Source organism: Diabrotica undecimpunctata, chromosome 8 (genome assembly GCF_040954645.1).
Source record: "Diabrotica undecimpunctata isolate CICGRU chromosome 8, icDiaUnde3, whole genome shotgun sequence".
Classification (NCBI taxonomy): domain Eukaryota; kingdom Metazoa; phylum Arthropoda; class Insecta; order Coleoptera; family Chrysomelidae; genus Diabrotica; species Diabrotica undecimpunctata.
Genome location: NC_092810.1, coordinates 127,763,847 through 127,784,225, shown reverse-complemented (window position 1 = coordinate 127,784,225; position 20,379 = coordinate 127,763,847). Strand labels below are relative to the sequence as shown.

The following is a 20,379-nucleotide window of genomic DNA, read 5'->3' as shown; positions in this document are numbered from 1 at the left end:
TAAGAACTTTTATTGGGCTGGTTCTGGATATACCCGTCGAGATAGTGACCGATTTGTTCAAAAATTATAAACCATAGTGGGAATTAGTCTACGTAGGATTGAATTAATGGTTCATACATTTTAAGCAATATTTCACTGTCCAAGACCAAATAGATACTTGCCATGTATTTAATATTTAAAGCCTTGTGGCACTTCTTCTTGATGTGCCTAGATGTGACGATCAGCATGGCAATCTTTATCTTATCTGCTTCAACGCGGAAATGCTTCACATATGTTGTGTTGAGCCAGGTTCTGAGGTTCTTTAACAGGACGTTCTTCTTCTTTCTTGACCTCGTTTTTCAAATATTTTCCTGTGCAGGATTGCTTATAGAAGGGCACATCTGGATTCATTTCGCATTGTGTCAGAAGTATTGTAACTTTCGAGATTTGATGGTGGTTTCTCGGTTCTTCTTCATTCCTCTGAGAATCACTTCAATTGTGACTCGGTCAGTTTACGGAATTTTAAGTATTTTCCAATACAGCCACATCTCAGATGCTTCCAATCTTCTGTACATATCTTCACTCATGGTCACGATTCAACACCATAATAAAGGTTTTCCGCTTCGTTTTACAGTTGTGTGATATCGTATACATCCACAGTCATTCTGTAATAAGTATTGCCTAGTTTACAGTGATTTCTAACCTTAGGCAAGGAAAGAGAGAGGACAAGTAACTCTCATTTAATAAACCTTGGAAAAGTGAATCCAGTTTCGATGTGACCGCCATGTTTTGGTGCCTGTACGTTGGCCATTACTACCTCTCGCAGGGTTACCAGGTCTACTGATTTTTTAGCGATTTCAGCTTCAACTTAGAAACACTATATTGATCTACTAAAAAAATGTATTGATAAAATGATATAAAATTATGTTCAAAAAGTGATCATTATGTCAGTGTTCAATTATAAATTTTGAAAAAAATTATTTATTTATATCCATTATTCTCAATCTGCTGAAGAAATAAAATATGACCTCGCAACCTTTCTGGTGCCAGTTTGGCTTCAGTCAATTCCATACGATTACATGTCCCTCTCTTTCCTTGTCTAAGCTTCTAACATAATTATAGAAGAATCAACTTATTGTGTAAAAGCTGTTTAGATGGTGGTTACTGCGTTACATGTTCTATTCAGGTAAGCTCTCCTAATTCCACAATTATATCAAAAGTTATTGGTCATCCAGTCAATTTTATGTTTTTATTTGGAGTAAAAGTATTATATTATTTTCTTGTAGTGACTATAACAGGTCCCTAAAATATGGTGTCTCCAATTGTATAAAAGGAAAGTTTTGTTCTTTTTAAGATATTTTATTTGTTTCAGTAAATCATGTCTAGAAGGAAATTTTTAACAGAAAGAAACTTCTACAGCTAGGAAAGGGCCTTTCAGATAATGTGATTGTAGCGATGAAGGTATTATAATTTCAAGACAAATGGAAAATCCTTTACTTGATGATATGGAGGATATACTTGAATAACCAGACGAGTTCCATGATGTTTGTTCGCTGCAATTCTATTTGTTATGTCCTAGGACAGCCTTGCCTGCGCGCAAATGATGGCGACAAGCTTGACAGATTGTGTCTCGTTCACAAACAATTTAATTTTACAATTTAGGAGCAAAGATGTATATACAGCCCAACAATGTTGTTGAGGAAATAATTATTGATGAGGAACATCTGACTGTAAAGATACTTATCCAAATATGCCTATATCCCAAACAAAGGAAATCATATGATGCAAGCTGTCAAGTTCCAAACCAGAAGTTTGTTGAAATATTTTACAGAGAACTTATTTGAAAAAATGGTCGATCATACCAATATTTCTGCTCTTCAAAATAATGACAATAATTTCTCACCAATCAATTTGACAGAGCTGAAAGCTTTCTTTGAATTAGACATAATTACTGGTTGTTTGATTTTTCCATGTCTATGTATGAACTGGAATAAATCATTGAAGGTGGCAATATTTTACGAGACATGGTCCATAAATAGTTTCTACAAACTTCAAACCAATCTACATTGTGTAACAGTTTGGAGGACCAAAATCAGAACGACAAGCTGTGGAAGGTGGGACCAGTCGTCAATTCAGTACTGAATAGATGCAAGGAGGTAGAAGTCGAGAACTATGTGTGGATGAACAAATGATAGTTTTCAAAGGCCACTTAAATATAAAACAGTAGGTACATAAAAAAATAAACTGCATCCAAGGGGCTTCAAATTATTTCTTATTTGTGGTGCAAGTGGTTAACATACAATTTTAGTAACTATCAAGGGAAGACAATGGAAATTAATCCTAAAACAACTAAAAAATTGGTCCAAGGAGCCAGAGTAGTGTTAAATCTTTCTGAAAATTTATTGCGACGAAGACACATTATTTTGTGATAAGTACTTCACTTCTTACAATTTAATCCAGGTTCTCAATCAAAAATCTATTTATATGACGGGTACTGTCAACATATCTTTTAAATGGGTCACCAACAAAAACGAATTCCAAAAGAAGCAGAAGGAATTTTTTGAGGAAGTGATATCAAAAGAGTTGTTTTGGTTAACTGGCTGGATAATAAGCCAGTAAAATTGGCTTCAAACTATGTAGGAATATGAGATCAAGACAAAGTAAAACTTTGGGATAAAATTACAAGACAACAAATTGAATTGAACGGACCTCAAAAAGCTGATGCCCTTAAAATTTTGTTCCAAAAAAATGAACATTGAGAATGACATTTCATGGGGTGAATATGAAGATGTTATGTTAACCACTTTGCCAAATATTTTTCCTATGTGAGATGTAGAGAAAACTGCTCTATAGTTTATTTATTGTGTATGGTCATTATCATTATTCATATACATACAATATCAGCAGTTTTCTAGAAAAATCTTTTATCTTTAATCAGGATCATAAAGGATTAGTAATAAAAATACAGCATCACTAGACCAGACATTTATTATTACTTGAAAATCATTAAAAACTAAACACAGTCAACATCAAATGAAAAACACAATATCTGAGAACTAATGTATTTATGGAAAGGCACAATTATAAAATTATTGTACAAAATTGCTAACCGCTAGCTGCTAGCAATCCTGAATGGGCACATGCTGTTAAAAATTCCGTGATTTAAATAAAAGCGCGACATCTGACATTTACATAGATTAAAATTATCACCTCTAAGGTACATTAGAACCCGTGGACCTTTAACTGGTCAGGTTTTGCCAATCCCGCTTTCGTTAGCCACTGGCAAATGTTTTCTCTTTGATCACCTTGCAACTGTAGGACTTCGCCGTATTCAGGGTGTTCAATTACTGTTCCATTACATGCAAATTCCTAAAACAATAAAAAAAAAATCTTACAAATACCTTATTTGAAAAAAAAAAACTTTTAAGCGCACAATAATACTGTGTTAAACTTTCATATCGATACCTAAACTCCAAAACCTCTCAACTCAAAATCTTCAAATTTTACAGTATGGACAAAAAGCTGTTTATAACAATAAATGGACGAAGAATATCTATTTTTCTTTGTTTTATTATTGTCACAACTTTCCATGTGATTTGAGTTAAACACTACTGAATTTTAGTTCACAAAAATTATTTAAGGTAATTGAGAGTTTTTTAAACATACATCCAGAAACCCAGATTTTCAGTTGAGGAGTTTTGGAGTTTAGGTATCGATATATAAATTAACTTATAATAACTTAAGATAAAAGCCAATGAGACAAGGTACACTGAAAAACTCTAGTAGTTGATTATACTGTCCTTTTTTTCCTATATTGTCTCTATTTTGATCTTTTGTCACTCTGTCCATCTAGGACTCTTGGCAGTATATCATCATTCATCCCCAATACATAACCAGCCCATCAAAGTACCTGTAGTACCTGGAGTATAATGAATTCTAGAGATTTTTCTGAACGATTGGCAAAGTTTATTGCTATATCTATATCTGCATATTTTATTTATCAGTCCAAAGATGTTTCATAGAATTTTTCTTTAGAAAATTTCTAATACTTGTTTTGCATTTTCTGTCACATCCATAATAAGTTTTGGAACATAAATATATGAGTCAGCTAAACTTTATTTATTTCAACAGCAGAACCATTTAGAAAAAAAAAACAGTAAAAAGTAAAGACTCTTAAGTTGCTGTTTGAAAACAATAATGTTTGGATAGAATGGATCCAGTAGCAGGTCATTGCAAGAGCTGAGCATTCTTGACAAGGGAAAATGACAAGCATAATCAGTCCTATGTATTGTGTTCAGTACACTTAAGTACACATTGGCTAATAACAGGGGACAATTAATAATGTTGTTTAGAATTTTAAACAAAAATATATCAGCTCTCAACCTGTGGTTCTTCAGTGTAGCAATGTTAAATTGAGACATTATTACAGAATAATATATGTAAGTAATTTTCAGTATTTCTTATATTAATATGTGCTTTAAAAGCTAAAGATCTTAGAAACTTCAGCTGAATGCTCCCCAATGCATAAATGTAGACTTGATGAAATTGGGACCAAACTTGTAGCACTAAAATGCCTCAAAAGAGAGCAGTGATTACTTGAAAGATTTACTTCAATATTCTCTAAATAGTTCTTATAACATACTGCTTGTAATGATTTTACATCCCTTAAAACCAAAAATTTGTCATATGAGTTGCCTGATGCTTTAAAATTCCTGTTAGCTATTTTTCTGTATGATGAGCTCATTTAATTCTTGCAAAAACCTAACTGGAAAGTTCAATGATTTAAACTGTTTGATAGGAACAAATATATAAGTCTTTGTTGTCCTCCACTATTATTTTTTTTTAATTTCTGCTTGTTTTTTACTATCTGCTGTGGTTTGTATCCTTTTCTCATAGACTGTGACTGCGAAGAAAACCACACAAAAATGGATCTGAAAGGGCCAAATCACATGATCTTGGTAGTCAGTTCATATCATCTCTACATGAGATGGCCATAGCCTCAAATCACTCATGTGTCCAATTGGTATGAGCTGTGTGGCATGTGGTGCCATACAGTAGAAACCATATGTCTTCAGTATCCAGATCATCCAATTCAGGGCAAAATAAGTTGGTAATCATTGACCTATATCAACTGCGATTGACAGTCTGGCCAATGGCCAAAGTTGTTTTAAAGAAATATGGACCAATGATGATAATGATGCTGCCAGCCCAAAATCCACACCAAAGTGACTTTTTTGGGATGCATTGAACAATCTTGGAACTCATCTTAATGGTATCATCCCAAATTCTGTTTTTTGATGTATCATGCATCTAAAAATGAGCCTTATCACTGAAGATGATTTTTCTATGAACAATAAGGTGTTTCTATGGTGTTTCATGGAATAATACCTAGCATTGATTGAATTGTGACGGCCATGCAATGAAAACGTACATTCATCGGTGAACAAAACGTTCTCTAAAAAATGTTCATCTTGATGTGACATTTCCATTGCAGTTTGACAAAATTCTAAACATCTATATTGATCCCCAAGGAATTGTTCGTTGAATTTATGAAGTTTTTATAGGGACGGTATCGATGTCTTTACAAAATTTCACCTACTCTAAATCTTGGAATTCCACATTGTTCTCCGAGACGAGGTGTTGATTGGGTAGGATTTTGCTCAATACTTGCACAAATCAAAGTGTCCCTTAGTTCCAAATCTGGATTTACCTCCCTTCGTCTACGAACTCCTCTTGGATCGAATACGGATCCTTAAGTAAAAAAATTACGTATAATAGACTGAATTGTTGATCGTGCTGGAGCCGGCCTATTTGAAAACATATTTACAAATTGTTGTCTAATCATGTTGTCTGATAATCCATTCACATGCCAGACAACAATTTCCACTTTTTCCTCGACCGTTAAAATTCTTTTCACAAATTGTTTTTTCAATAAAAAGTTTCTGTTTACCGTAAAAAACACTTCTCGATGTGTTATTATTTGATAACTTGGCTTATTTGAAGGATTGATGATTTGGTTAGCTATAAAGCAGGTAGCTGTTCGCGCGCATCCATTCCAATGTCGTCAATTGTTTTGAAAATCATTACCTGTACAGAGGAATTGATATTAACACTGAGAATTTAGTGATGGATTTGACATTAAACAGTCTTCAATGGATCATTTTCCATTCACAACTGAAGACTGTAAAACTGGAATTGAATTTGAAATATTTTGTACGTCTATTTTATAACATTGAAATAAGAATAAATTCTAAATAATGAGTTTTTCGAAAACTTGTTACCTAATATGTATCATATTTTCTATTATTTTTGATTGAGTAAAACAAAAATTTTACCCTTGGTGTGAATTGAACCCCAGTCTTCTTATCGATAGACAATGTCTCTAACTATTACACCAATTCTAGATACAATAATTGTTTTCGGACTGATCATACCTATTTAGTTTAGTCAAATATTTCAGTTGAGTTATTTTTATTATTAAATAAACTTAAAGATTTATAATTTAAAATCGCTACTTATTAATGTTTTTTACTATAATATATCTTAATATATTTAATCATTTATTCTAACATCAGAAATTATTAAAATAAAATATTTTCGAGGTCATCCGTATAATTATGACTGAAGTCAAATAGACACGTCTAATAACTAGCCTTATCTCGTACTATCTCACAACTTAATCTGTCTTCTATCCTCTCCGGTAAGACACTCATCACTGTATATCCTTGAATCACATATCATTCATGGATGTACATTTTATGTACACATTTATGATCTTTGAATCATATATGATTCATTAAACAGTGAATTTTTTAAGCTTCTGGGCAAGTTGTATTGTTATATTCTATTGTGAATCATGATGAAAAACCAGTTAAAAACTCACAATACTATCAGGATTTTATTAACTACCTCAATATTGACAATGGAATTACTAACAACATAATTTTACTGTAATAATTGAATTTAGAGTACAGATTATTTGGTATTATTGAAAAAAATTTAATAAAAAGAATTTTGTTTCCAATGTAACACAAAAAAATTTCTTTAATTTTAACAATGTTGTTATTTTAAAACCACATCTGTCTGTAAGTTGAAAATAAATAAAAATAAAAATTCCACAAATCTTAAAATCAGCAAACTTTTTTGCATTTCTGATCTGAAAGTCAAAATATCAATAATAGTCTCGTAATTTCCCAATTTATTTAATATTTGGTTTATTCCTAATGATTTTTTTACTTATACCATACATGTACTTAACTAATTTAGATATTTAACCAACTTATTTAGGTCAGTAGGTCACACTCATGACCCAGACATAATTAATGTATTATTGAAACAGAAAATTTGGTCATACACCTTTATATTTTTCAAATATTACCTTATAAATCAATATCACAATGCATAATTCGATGACTAGTACTTCATACCAAAACTAGTATTATAAAATGCATGTTAACATAACATGTACTTTCAAACCACCTATAACTATTAATAAAAACAAGGAACATAGGAGCTAATTATCTGAGAACTTTGAATATAATTAAATCAATTTCAATTCTAAAATTTCACTGTGAGTTCCCCTAAGTAGAAATCAATCTCATACACTGATGATTATTTTGCATTGTAATCTTAATTAATGTATTATTGAAACAGAAAATTTGGTCATACACCTTTATATTTTTCAAATATTACCTTATAAATCAATATCACAATGCATAATTCGATGACTAGTACTTCATACCAAAACTAGTATTATAAAATGCATGTTAACATAACATGTACTTTCAAACCACCTATAACTATTAATAAAAACAAGGAACATAGGAGCTAATTATCTGAGAACTTTGAATATAATTAAATCAATTTCAATTCTAAAATTTCACTGTGAGTTCCCCTAAGTAGAAATCAATCTCATACACTGATGATTATTTTGCATTGTAATCTTCAATACATCTACTAAGAATAAAAAACACACTTAATGCTGCAATTATGTCTAATCAAGTACACAATAAATAACAATCCTCTGATATATTTTATAGCTATCCATTCTGGAAATCAGAAACATCAAGAGAACAATAAACAATCTCAGTTGTAGAAATAAACAGTTTGGTTTATGAAATTTACCTTTTTACATGCCCGAACAATTTTCTTCAGGTCATATTCTTTAGAGAGTCCTTGGACAGTAGTCAGAGTTTTGCGACCATTACGTTGTTGTATTCTTATGTGGACAAGTCCGTCTTGAACATCATCATCTGCACCCTTACTTGCATCAGCAAATGGGTCTGAAAAACGCAATTTTTTATTAGCACCCCTTGGCAATGTATTATCCACCCTTACATGAATAAATGTTTAAATTGTCATACAAATTTTTATATTATGTTAACCATAATCTTGGCCAAAAGGATAACATAGTAACTGTGTGGTTTATTGGATAAATGTTTCAATATTAACATTAATTCAAGCAAACAGGGTGTAATCAACAACTACCAAGAAAAATGTGTCATCCCTAAAATTAGTCGCCATTTTGTCTTTAGGAAATTGTCTAATGTTTAAGATCTACACTTCTTTGATTTAAAAGTTACTTACCGAATGTGTTTAGATTCTGGATGGACATACGATATTCAAGAAATACTCTGGAAAATAAAAATTACTGCAAACTGCACTAACTTTATAACCAATTAATGGGTTGCAACTTCTTGAAAATTTCAGTCCGCGCAGCAAATTTTACAAATGAGTCAATTGAAAGAAAGAGGACGAAGATCAGATCAGATTGGGCGATGACGCTACAAACAGGTGAACAACTTAAAATTTAAATTTTTGGGATGTGGTCAGATAAAAAATTTATACTACCAAGTAATAGTTCTGTATAGAAAAATTCTAAATAGTATCAGGTGTCAATAAATTGTTTTATAAATATAAATGTTTAAAAGCTTGAATTATACTTTAAAAATTATTGATTATTCTAAAAATTTTTTGAGTTGTCTACCCTTTTTTTTAGGTATTTCCGGTAGCGTTGTTTAAACTACAAAATACACAGCATATTTGAATTTAAACAACAGAACACGTGGATAAATAATTAAACTATATTTTTATTTAATTAGTTTTTCAATTTTAATACATTTATCTGAATCAACTTTTATTTATTCTGTATCTGAATCAACTGAATATTTTCATTGTAAATTAAATGTTTAAAAAAAGCGGTATATTAAACTGTATAATTAAGTATTGTGTATATTGCAGCTGCCGCAATATGTATAAAATTAGAAGTATTAATATTTTATCTTTCATTGTGTAATTTATGACCGTTTTTTAAAATGATCCTAAGTACCATGCAAATAAAACGACGAAAAACCTAAACAGATGTTTCTACTATACTCTACAAAAGAGGCCATCAAATACGTTAAAAGAATCACAGAGTTTGACATTGACATTGTTTTTTCCTAACCTAATTGTTGGACGTATACAAACAAACAAATATTATAACCCAAAATAAAAATACCCAAATTATAAACTAATTAAACAATCTTAATATGTATTTAAATTAATTGCTATGCAAATATAGATACTTGTGGTATCTATATAAAGAATCTCTATATATAATTTATACACTTGTGAATCATTAGTGGTTTGTAGTCATTACATATAAAAAACATAATATATAATATAATAATTTTTCACTTAATGGTTTTAAAAAGTTTGATAAACGTCCGTAACAAATATTTTTACCAAATGAGTACCTGGAGAGAATCTATGTCTGAAATTAAAACATTTGTATTTTTGGATCTTGAATCCACAGGTCTACCTTTATATGAAAATAATAAAACAAGAATAACGGAACTCTGTTTAACTGCAGTACAAGCTGAACATATTCGTTTGGGAGTTTTTCCACGTGTACAGAATAAATTAAACTTATGTTTCAATCCTTGCAAATTGATTTCTGCAGATGCTGAAAAAATTACAGGTACATTTTTAATTTTGTAGTGGTTCAGTTAGTATTTAGGTATCCTTATCATAATAGAAGATTATCCTGATAGCTATTTAAGTGGTCTCAGATCTTTTTGAGGATGTGGTACCCTAAATACTTAAGGGCACAGGTATATCAAGTATTCCTTCATGGGAATACACTCATTTCTGTTTAGCTTGTTTCTAGAGCAACTGCATACAGATTTGGTCTAAGGAATATTCAAAATTATAAAAATTAACATAGATTACATACTTATAAATAGAATTATACACAGCAATAATAATTTAGTTCTTAGAATCAACAAAAAAAATTATATCAGTCCAGACTAGATTAAAAAATAGAACAACAAAGGGTCACATCTTATATTATTCTCTTCTATTTTATCCAATTAAGGCAAGTTCTTACATCTGTAAGCACAGCCTCAACAATCATTGACTTACCTATACAGTATATACAGAGGGAAGCATGGCAGTAAGATTTGGCAACCAACTCCAGATTTCAGTCCTACCCCTCTCTCTGTTATGATCGTACTTAGCTTTTACTATTGTCATGCTCAGTTCACAGATTCAGTGACCAGTGAAGTGCTATCAGAACTGTTTTGAGTGAATTGCTTGGCAGGGAGATGTAGCACTTTTCATTTTAATGTTGATTGTAACCTCCATTGATACCCTGTTGCCTTATTCATGTGAGTTCTATTATTTTTGGTAATTGTATCTTTCTGTTTTTTTTTCAGAATCTGTTTTCTGACATTGTTTCTATCTGTTAATGCCACTCTTTGTTCCTGTTGTTTGTCCATTGTGTTCAACATTATCTACAGTCTATAATTTTTCTCCTTGTTTCCATTTTCTTTTCTGCCCTTATATAAGTATTTGTATATATATTCCTCATATATTATTGCTATCAGCTGTAAGCTGATTTAGAGTGGATCCAACTGCTTATCTTTATTTATTTTATGTAGTGCTTCAGCAAATTTTGAAGATCATTGTCAGATCTATTTTCTTGCGATTCAATGTAGTTTTTTTACATAATTATTTATTTATATTGTTTATATGTTATTTATATCTAATGATAATTTTTAGGTCTTTCAAATTTTCTTCTTGAAAACACAAAAGTATTTTCACAAGAAACTGTGTCATCAATAAATCATTTCTTAAATCATAATCCACAACCAGTATGTTTGGTAGCTCATAATGGTCTTAACTTTGACTATCCCCTTCTCAAACGAGAAGTCGATAAAACTGAGGAAACTCTTGATGACAATGTTTTGTGTGTTGATACTTTGGTAGCATTTCGAGAAATTGAATGTGAACAACAAATTAAAAAGGAAAATGCAGAGGAAAAGACTAAAAATGCAGAAAAAGGAGAATCTAGCTCGGTGGTAGCTAGTGGTGAAGACACAATTGATGCAACCCAAAGTAAAGTACCAGTGGAGTTTACCGCTAATTATGATAAGCTTTTGGTTACAGCCTGTGAAACAATTGCAGGTGACAAACTTTTATTTAGTGCCGAATCTCAAATAAAGAACGAAACTACACCTCAGAAACAAATCATCACAAATCGTAGTCTTCTAGGTATTCCAAAAAAATCGACTGTTGGTGAATCCATAAAAATTTTAGATTTTAGGTAAGTTTGCTTTAAATATATTTTTGTTAAAATTAATAATCACCACCCCTGTGGAAGTAATTTTTTTCCTGGAAATCATCTAAATGGTCACACTGCAGATATTTGGCTTATTGTAAATCTTACAATAACTATAACTATTACACAAGCCCTTAGGACTTCAGTAGAAGTCCCGAGGTATACCTTGGGTAACCTGTAGTATGAATGCAGAATAGAAACAGTAAGTTTTATCATAGCTGACCTACTGTCCTGCAGACTATAATTCTGTAGAGTTCACCATCTCTTTGGGGCATCACTTAAGCAACACTTTACCCCCGTAGCATGCTTCCCTTGGGCACAAAAGAAGAAAATTGGAGAATATTACACATATAATTATTCAGGGAAAAATAGAAGGGAAACATACTGTTTCCCTTCTATTTTTCCCTGAATAATTAAACATATTCCTGGACAAGAAAGACCATACTGGGTCAATAACCTCTGCCACTGCTATGTAGTTAACACCATGCCACTATTTAGGTCGGCTGTGGACAAAATAAAGTTCATGTGACTGGTCTCCAATGTTTTTGAAAGACAAGGCACTTCAGATAAACAATATAAATCTATTAATAACCCATGGAAGAACATTCAGATTATGTGGTTTAAAATAAAAGTGATAGCAAGATAATTAGTTTTATTGTATAACCACTGGTTTACCATGAAATGTGAGTGAAAAAGAAGAATTACAAATCATATTACAAGGATTTTACTGCTTTAATAAAGAAGTACAGTATACTCCCTCTATAACGAACACGGTTATTACGAGGTTTCGCTTATAACGAGATACATTAGATGTCCCGTGAAATTTCTATTGAACTATAACCGTCAATAGCGAGGCAAATTTGGTTATAACGAGAGACAATAAGATCCAAAAACGTGTTTTTTATGTTTTTGGTCGGCTGGTGGCTATAAATATATACCTTTTCAAACAGCCCCTCAATAAACTTAACTGCAGTCCGCAATAAACTTCTTTACAATGAATAAATACAACTGTTTCACATCTTTAGAAAATATGATGGAATGATACTGGACCATTTAAAGCAGTTAAAAATGACAGAGTTCTTAAAATTGCAGAAGCAATAGTTTATGATATCCTTGAGAATATGCTTTATACATTATGTAGTTGGAAAAAAATATAAGTACAGATTTTTTGTTTTAACGTATATCATTAATAACAAAAGTAAACAACTCTTTTATGTTTTAATATATTTCATTGACAATAAAAGTAAATAACTTTTTTTCAAAAACGCCATTCAAACAATATTTATTAGCATCTTATATTGCTCCGAATGGCTTCACTATAGGAAGTTAATGGTTTAGAAAACTACAGATTCATATGTATGCACAGTATTATTATTGTCTGATATAACGAGTTCGGCTTATAACGAGGTAATTAGTCTGTCATTTCAGTTCTCGTTATAGAGGGAGTCTACTGTATCATGTTTCTTGAGAGAAAATAGTACTGAAAATTAGGAATTATTGTATCAGTTGTTGTATTGTTTCTTGTCATAAATCATGCAGTGTAACACTGTTGCCAATGTAAAATATGCTCCCTATCTGTACCATTTGAAAGGTGGACATTTAAATAAAGAAAGTTGTTCTAGTACTTTTGTATGAATAAATCAATATACCTTTGTAATCAATTAATTCATACTGTCATTTATAATAAATGGTTTGTAAAAACATTAACTTGGTAAAGAGTATAAATCATTAAAATTTTATTTAGTGTTGAATCAAAAATGAAGAATGAAACTACACCTCAGAAACAAATTATCACAAGTATTAGCCTTCCGCCCAATCCAAAAAAACCAAAGATAGTTGAATCCAGAAAAAAATTAGATTATGGGTAAGTGTTGTCTATGCATAATATTTTTCACACCTCCGAATATCTTATCGGAAAAAAAACTAAATGATGTAAAACCACGGAGTTCTATTAAATAATCGCCAGTTCGAACTCCCTATGATCTTATTAAGACAGAATTGAAGCCGGCTAGAGGGCGCTATGTTTTGGCTGAAAAAAATAAGGGGGCAATAAAATAAAACTTTACTGAATATAAGACAATTTTAAAAGATCTCGCTTATGTTAGTTTTATTTGTGATTTTTATCGTGTAATAATGAAGTTTGGGATTTGCTTTTTCAAATTGAAGTTTTAAGCAAGCAAAAAGCGATTGTTTTATACTAAAACAATTTTCTCATGAGGGAAAATGTTTATTTAATCAATTACTACTCATATTTAAGCAATGACTACGAGCTATGGCAACTATATAATGGGACACATTAAAATATACATCAAATTCAGGCGTTTGACTGTTAGTTTATTATTTTTTTTTTAAATAGTAATGATAATAATGCTAAATAAGCAATATTTTAAATGATATATAATCGCAAAAGTAATAATTATTAACAAAGAGGTTAAATCTTTGTAAATGGATATATTTAAAAAAAAAAACCTTAAAAGGGCTACATCAAAAACACGAACGTTTTCGGAACAACAGTTCCATCATCATGTTAAAAATACCTAAAATAAGTATAAACCATTTAATTAAAGCAAACGTGGTTTAAAATTTTGATCTTTTGATCAAATAATAATAATAACATTATGTACAATCTTTGGTAACTTTATATATTTTAAAGGGTTTTTACCCTAATATTTTGGTGGCTCGGGCATGGTAACCTGTAAGTATAACCATTTTGCTTTTTTAACCTTAGTCAAAATTTTAAACCACATTTGCTTTAATTAAATGGTTTATACTTATTTTAGGCATTTTTAACCTGATGATGAAACTGTTGTTCCGAAAACGTTCGTGTTTTTGATGTAGCCCTTTTAAGGTTTTTTTTTTTAAATATACCCATTTACAAAGATTTAACCTCTTTTTGTGATACGTGGTATACAGCCAGCTGCAGGTTTAATACAGCAATTATTTTCCTTGTGGATTTTAATAAATATTGTTTTATACAACCCACATAACCTCTTAATAGCATAAGGATAATCAAAATATGTAAAAATTAGTGACAACTAAATAATGGAATAGTATGAAGTAACTGCTAAAAACTACACACGATAAGACAATTTGGCTACGAAAACAATGCAGCCGGACACTCCAACAAACGTAGAACTATATTCTACAATTAATTTCTTGTCAAATTGAGTAAGTCACTGTATTACTTTAATTAAATCGTACCTGGTATCTCTACAAATTAAAAAATTAGATTGGTGATTAAAAATTATTGCCTCAATAAAACAACCATTGAAGGGATGAAATTAATACTTCTAAAACTACAATGTGAAAGATAATTAAGCATTGTGAGGAAACATGAAGTATCTTAGACAATAATGGTGAACGCCCGGGTCTTTTAAAACTAGTTTATGATAGGAATAGGAGAATATTAGTAATAGTTTGCAAAAAACGGCGAAGAACTATTCTAAGCCCAGTTACAACTGAAATCATGAAACTGGATTACATGTATCAAGAGAAATGCTGTCGCAAATTACATAACATAAATCTGGATTAATGTAGTAGCAGACGTTATTGAAAGGCATTTCAATATTGAAAGAACATTTAGCAAGATCAGTTGATGACCGGTGGACAAAAAGAATTTTGGAATGGAGACCCCGAATACAAGCTAACAGAAATAGAGGTCGACCCCCAACGAGATGGACAGATGACATAAAAAGAGTGACTACAAATTAGGTTCAGATGGCGCAAAATCGGACTAAGTGGAAAAGCATGCGATAGGCTTATGTTCAGCAGTGGACGTTAGAGGCTAGTTGATGATGATGATGAAGGTTGAATTACATGTAACAACTTAAAAGTTTGATATATTTTAGCATATGTTTTCTAGGCAAAGGAAAGGCCACTGTTAACAGCAAAACATAAGCAAGCCAGGCTTACTTGGGCAAAATTTACTTGGCTTTCTTGGTCAGTAGAAGATTAATTCCGATTTTTAGTGAGAAATCAAAATTCGGTGTATGTGTTGATAATTAGCGCAAACGAGTTATTCGCACTAAACATGAAGTTTGTCACAAAAACTGTTTGAAAGAGACCGTAAAATTTCGTAATGGAGTGATGATTTAGAGTTGTATGTCAGTTTCAGGGTTAGGATGTTCTTAATTCATGGAGGGTACCGTAAATGCTGCGAAATATCAACAAATACCTCAAAATAGCCTGCTTCCAAGTATTGTGAAATTAAGTGTTGGCAGGAATTATATTTTTCAGCAGGACGAAACGGACTCTGATACAGTCAGAAGAACCACTTACAACTGGTTTGGAAAATACAATATAAATGTCCTTTTTTGGGCTTCTAACAATTCATAAAGTCTAAAGGCGGTGCTACTCCGTTTTAAAAATAAATATTCTTTCTTTTAGTTGCCAAAAAATAAACATTCTTGATTATTAATTAGTTCTTTTAGAGTAAGTATAATTTGTTTTGTGTTGCTAATTGGACCTATATTATTAGTAATTAACTACTTACATAGTAATACATTAAAAACATGATTAGAAAAAAAATAAACTGTGAACTATGTGAATTTTGCGTGTATTTTAGTTTGTCCCATTATATAGTTGTCAGGACTCGTAGTACATCCATCCATCTATTCTTTCATTTTTCACACACATCATTGAGACCTGAATTCAAAATTCAGCAATGACAAAAACTTTGTCAGGCAGATCGGAGCAGCACTGTTTCAAGCATCTAAGCTTTCATCAAGCAGTTTTTTAATTCATTCTACACCACAATTTAGTAAATAAATTTTAAGAAAAAGAAGAAAAAAAATAATTTTTGATTGTTTTGAACAATCAGTACCATTGACTATCTTAGCATTCACACACGAAATATTTTTGAAGTAACCAGTTGCCAAGAATAAGGCTTTTTTTGTGTTTTCCCCAAACCTTTCAAAGTGTCTTTGTGGTAATCAGTAACCCACCATTATTTTTTTAAATTTACTAACCTTTTAAATTCCCTAACAGAAGCATAAGAATGATCGGATTGTGGTTTTAATAAACATTGGATACAATCTAAGTATGTACTTCAATTTTGGAACAATTTTCTTAGTCATAAATCTTTTTCAATTTTATTAAAATCTATAATAAGGATATTAACTATAAAGCGGTTTTATGTACTTTCGAATGTAGAAAAAATTGTTAAAATAAATAAATAATATATGAATATATATGTAATATATGTAAAATATGAAACTTCTCGCCAGTCTACAGTATCGCCTTTTTTTTTAACAAAAATAAGTTTTATAAAAATTGCAGTGTAAATACAAGAAATAGAGATAATTTTTATATTTAAGATCAACAAAATATTTTTCATATTACTACCCCAATAACTTTGATTCAAGTTTCACGACTTTACGTTCCCTCTACCTGGAGTTATCTATAAGTTCGGTGGCCTTGTACCCATTGACTCCTAATAAATTTGTAAAAAAAGTTACATATATATTTTTATTTTTAGTGTTAGTTATAAACTTGGAGACGTGTTTTCTCGTCTCACCAAAAAGGCTCCAAGCAATTCTCATCAAGCAGATGGAGATGTCCAGATGTTAATTATGTGTGCAGCAACCTTGGGTGATACTTTCGTCGATTGGTGCAATCAGAATGCTAAGAAATTTAGTGATATTCCTGCGATGGTACCTGGAAAGAAAATAGGAACATAATGTATACTACATAAATAATGTTTTTTTATAGTATTTGATGTATATATTTAAAGACTTAAAAAGTATTTTATGGGTTTACAAATTGTGGTCATATTATTCTTACAAAAATTTTGCACAAGACTTTTTATATATTTATTTTAATAAATGACATGTCATGATTAGTTTTTTTATTAATGATTAATTTAATAGACGTCAGACGACATTTGAACGAGTAATTTCATTATTTTTCTCGAGATGTCCCACTAAACTTGACTACGAACCATTTCTAAAGCAAATGATTTGCCAAAAGGCATTTGCGACTAGCCATTTGCAAGAAAAAATGTACAGTTTGTCAAATCTAGCAAAAAGTTTTGAAATGCGTCTCCTATGACCGCAGTGACGATTGGTCCCGGTCTTTATTTGTCGGTAGTGATGATAGCTGCCCTACCTCAGCGTCCAAGATACTGACATTCTAAGCCCGAACGCAAGAGTTTGATTTACTGCACCAACAACGACATTTTCATTTTTAAAAATGTAACGAGTCGTCAGCGTGCTTCGGAGGGCACGTAAAGCCGTCGGTCCCCCATCGGAGCTAGTGTGTATTGACACTAGTTACCTGAAACATGGTTAAAGATGAATTGGCGCAGGAACAATCCGAAAGGATATCTCTGATAAAAAATGCCAAACGATATTACATATTATATTATTATTTGTCGAATTTAACATTTTATAGTATCTCCTGCAATCTGTAGAAATAAAGTAAAAGAACAGATAACGAGATTGAAGTTTAAATCAAAATTAACGGGCAAAATGTTGTCTACTCAAATGAAGGAATGTAATGTGATTTAATTTATGGAATGTGAAGCCTTTTTTCGACTTTATACAGGGAGATCTGATATCTTCAAAAGACATCTCAGTCCAGGACGTCGCCTGACCAAGCTTAGTGTAGGCTTCATTCTTCGTGGAATGTGAATCTGTTGACTTTAAATCAGTCAACAGCTGCAATAGCAACTAGCATAAGTTGTTATTACGGTAGTAGACAGTCCACAACAAATTAAATCTATTGAACTAGGAAAATTGGCTGGTTTTTCAATATCTAATAAAAACAACATATGCGACATCCTAAACAGAAAATATAAGAAGATATGGCACTGTAACGATATATTTTGCCTACCACATGGGGTATTACTATTAGGGGTAGAAGATTGGGGATAGAAATTACTGGGGGTGGAGATAGGTCAAGCTAAATAATCGTTACTTGTGCGAACGGCACTCAGGGTTTGTTAGGAGAGCTGGGGTCGTGAATAAGTAAGTGACAAGGGGGTTGGATTGGAGCAACTACAGAAAAATCAAACAAAGGGCCATGAATCTCTTGGGACAAACAAAACAAAAAGAAACAGGAAACACCTCTAGTAATTTAGAAAGGGCGCCACTTCGAGGTGCCTAATTATAACCATTACAACAGCTAGTTGTAAGTAGGGAAATAATTATTTGAAATGCAAAACATATCTTTTTCAAATAAAACTCAAAAAAGGTTAGTTTAAAAAAAATAAACAAAATTTAACATTTATTGTTGTGTCACCACAAACAGTTACAAAATAGACAGTGCAAAAATGATACAACAATAGTCGCAAAATACAAAAAAAATTACATGTGTCATCTGTTTACAAATTCCAGGAGTTGGAGATACTACATAAACTTACAAATGTTACCGCACAGAGATTAACATTTTTTTAAAACAAACAAAACAAATAAATATCGAAAATAATAAAGCTAGCTGTCATATGTTAACATTAAATTTTAAAAACTAAAAAAATAAATTGACAGCTAAAGTCAAGCCCTAAAATTTTACAATTTATTAACTATTACAAATCCTTTTAAATTTTAATGAAAGCAACAATTATTACTTTTTTTAAAAAAATGTCTGTCTTTACTTTAAAATTTAAACAAAAGTTACCTGGATTTCACAAAAAACACAAGTTCCTGGAAACTGGAGTTGAACTCTGGATACGAACACACGAACAGAAGTACTGCATCTCACACTGCGAATTGGACCGACCATTTAAGGCCGAAGCCGGCACTGGACACAAAACTTATGACTGCCTCTTACCAAACAGGAACAGGTAGAATTAGACTGCATTAACTAATTAACTGCTACTAAAATTGTTTTCCATAACGTAAAACGAAGATTTCCCTGACAAGGGAAAAAGCAAAAAACAGAAAACTACAAATTCGACGTGCATTTGGACATAACGCTGAAGCCTATCACTCTTCTTGACCGCGGCTCCAGCGAGAGTGATGAATTTATCTTTAAAAATTGATCGCATAAGTTAGAATAAACAAAGCACTTTGGGTATAAACAAGACACAACGGAAATTAAGACGTAAATTATTAATTTGAAAACGCAATATCGGGCGGTTTAAACAAAGAAATATCGAAGAATTTGCGCCTGTGGCATAAACAAACAATAAAATGATTTATTATCGACTTGGCGACGTGAAAAGAACGAAATATTATTTGGGTCTTAAATTAAAAGATACGAACTAAGAAACATTGAAAAAATTTTTCGTTATTATAATGCATATATAAGGGGATTTCAATTTAATACATATACGAGGGGATTACAAGAAATTTACAAATGCTACAGCACAAAGACGTACGAAACGTGACCGTCATCAAAAGCAGGTTTAGGCAAATTAGCAATACTTATGAAAAAGATCACTAACTGTTTTCTTTTGCCTTTCTCAGGTATATGTTGTTTGGCATACCTAGAGATGGTGTTTGATTTTTTCCATTTGATCCCTATTCAGTCGCTATGACTTAAGGAGATATCATGTAATGGGCGTGATTAATTTTACTTTGTTCTGAAGTAAAGTGCGAAAAATTTATTTTCGCAACTCAATAAAAAAGCTTCAAATATGGTATGAAATTAAATAGATAGGAATTAGCAAGAATCACACTAGAACACCTAACTTAATTTAACTTTGAGGGAGTATCACACCGCCTCTTATCAGTTTCATCTGTAATTCGTCCGCATTATTTATCCTCACCTGTTTTGCCTGACATATTTTCCTAGTTGTATGGAATTTAAGCCAACAGTTCATTTTTAACAGCTTATGACCTGATCCTCAGTATGCTACA

The 20,379-nt window shown here is 31.4% G+C and overlaps 2 protein-coding genes across 3 annotated transcripts; one reads left to right on the top strand and one right to left on the bottom strand.

The window, feature by feature from the left end:
- Positions 1 to 2,949: 2,949 nt before the first annotated feature.
- Positions 2,950 to 8,733, bottom strand: eIF1 (eukaryotic translation initiation factor eIF1). Its single transcript, XM_072540996.1, has 3 exons — positions 8,566 to 8,733; positions 8,104 to 8,261; positions 2,950 to 3,348 (listed from the first exon to the last, which is right to left on the bottom strand). The coding sequence occupies exons 1-3, from the start codon at positions 8,591 to 8,593 to the stop codon at positions 3,202 to 3,204; spliced, it is 333 nt and encodes a 110-aa protein (XP_072397097.1). The 5' UTR covers positions 8,594 to 8,733; the 3' UTR covers positions 2,950 to 3,201.
- Positions 8,734 to 9,413: 680 nt separating this feature from the next.
- On the top strand, positions 9,414 to 17,435 carry LOC140447986 (three-prime repair exonuclease 1). 2 transcript variants are annotated; one of them, XM_072540994.1, is made up of 4 exons: positions 9,416 to 9,940; positions 11,023 to 11,566; positions 13,326 to 13,445; positions 17,058 to 17,433. In XM_072540994.1, exons 1-4 carry the CDS (start codon positions 9,661 to 9,663, stop codon positions 17,257 to 17,259), a joined length of 1,146 nt encoding a protein of 381 aa, XP_072397095.1. In that variant the 5' UTR covers positions 9,416 to 9,660; the 3' UTR covers positions 17,260 to 17,433. The 2 variants fall into 2 exon arrangements, with proteins under 2 accessions (XP_072397096.1, XP_072397095.1); XM_072540995.1 differs by lacking the exon at positions 13,326 to 13,445 and having other exon boundaries at positions 9,414 to 9,940; positions 17,058 to 17,435.
- The last annotated feature ends 2,944 nt before the right edge of the window (positions 17,436 to 20,379 follow it).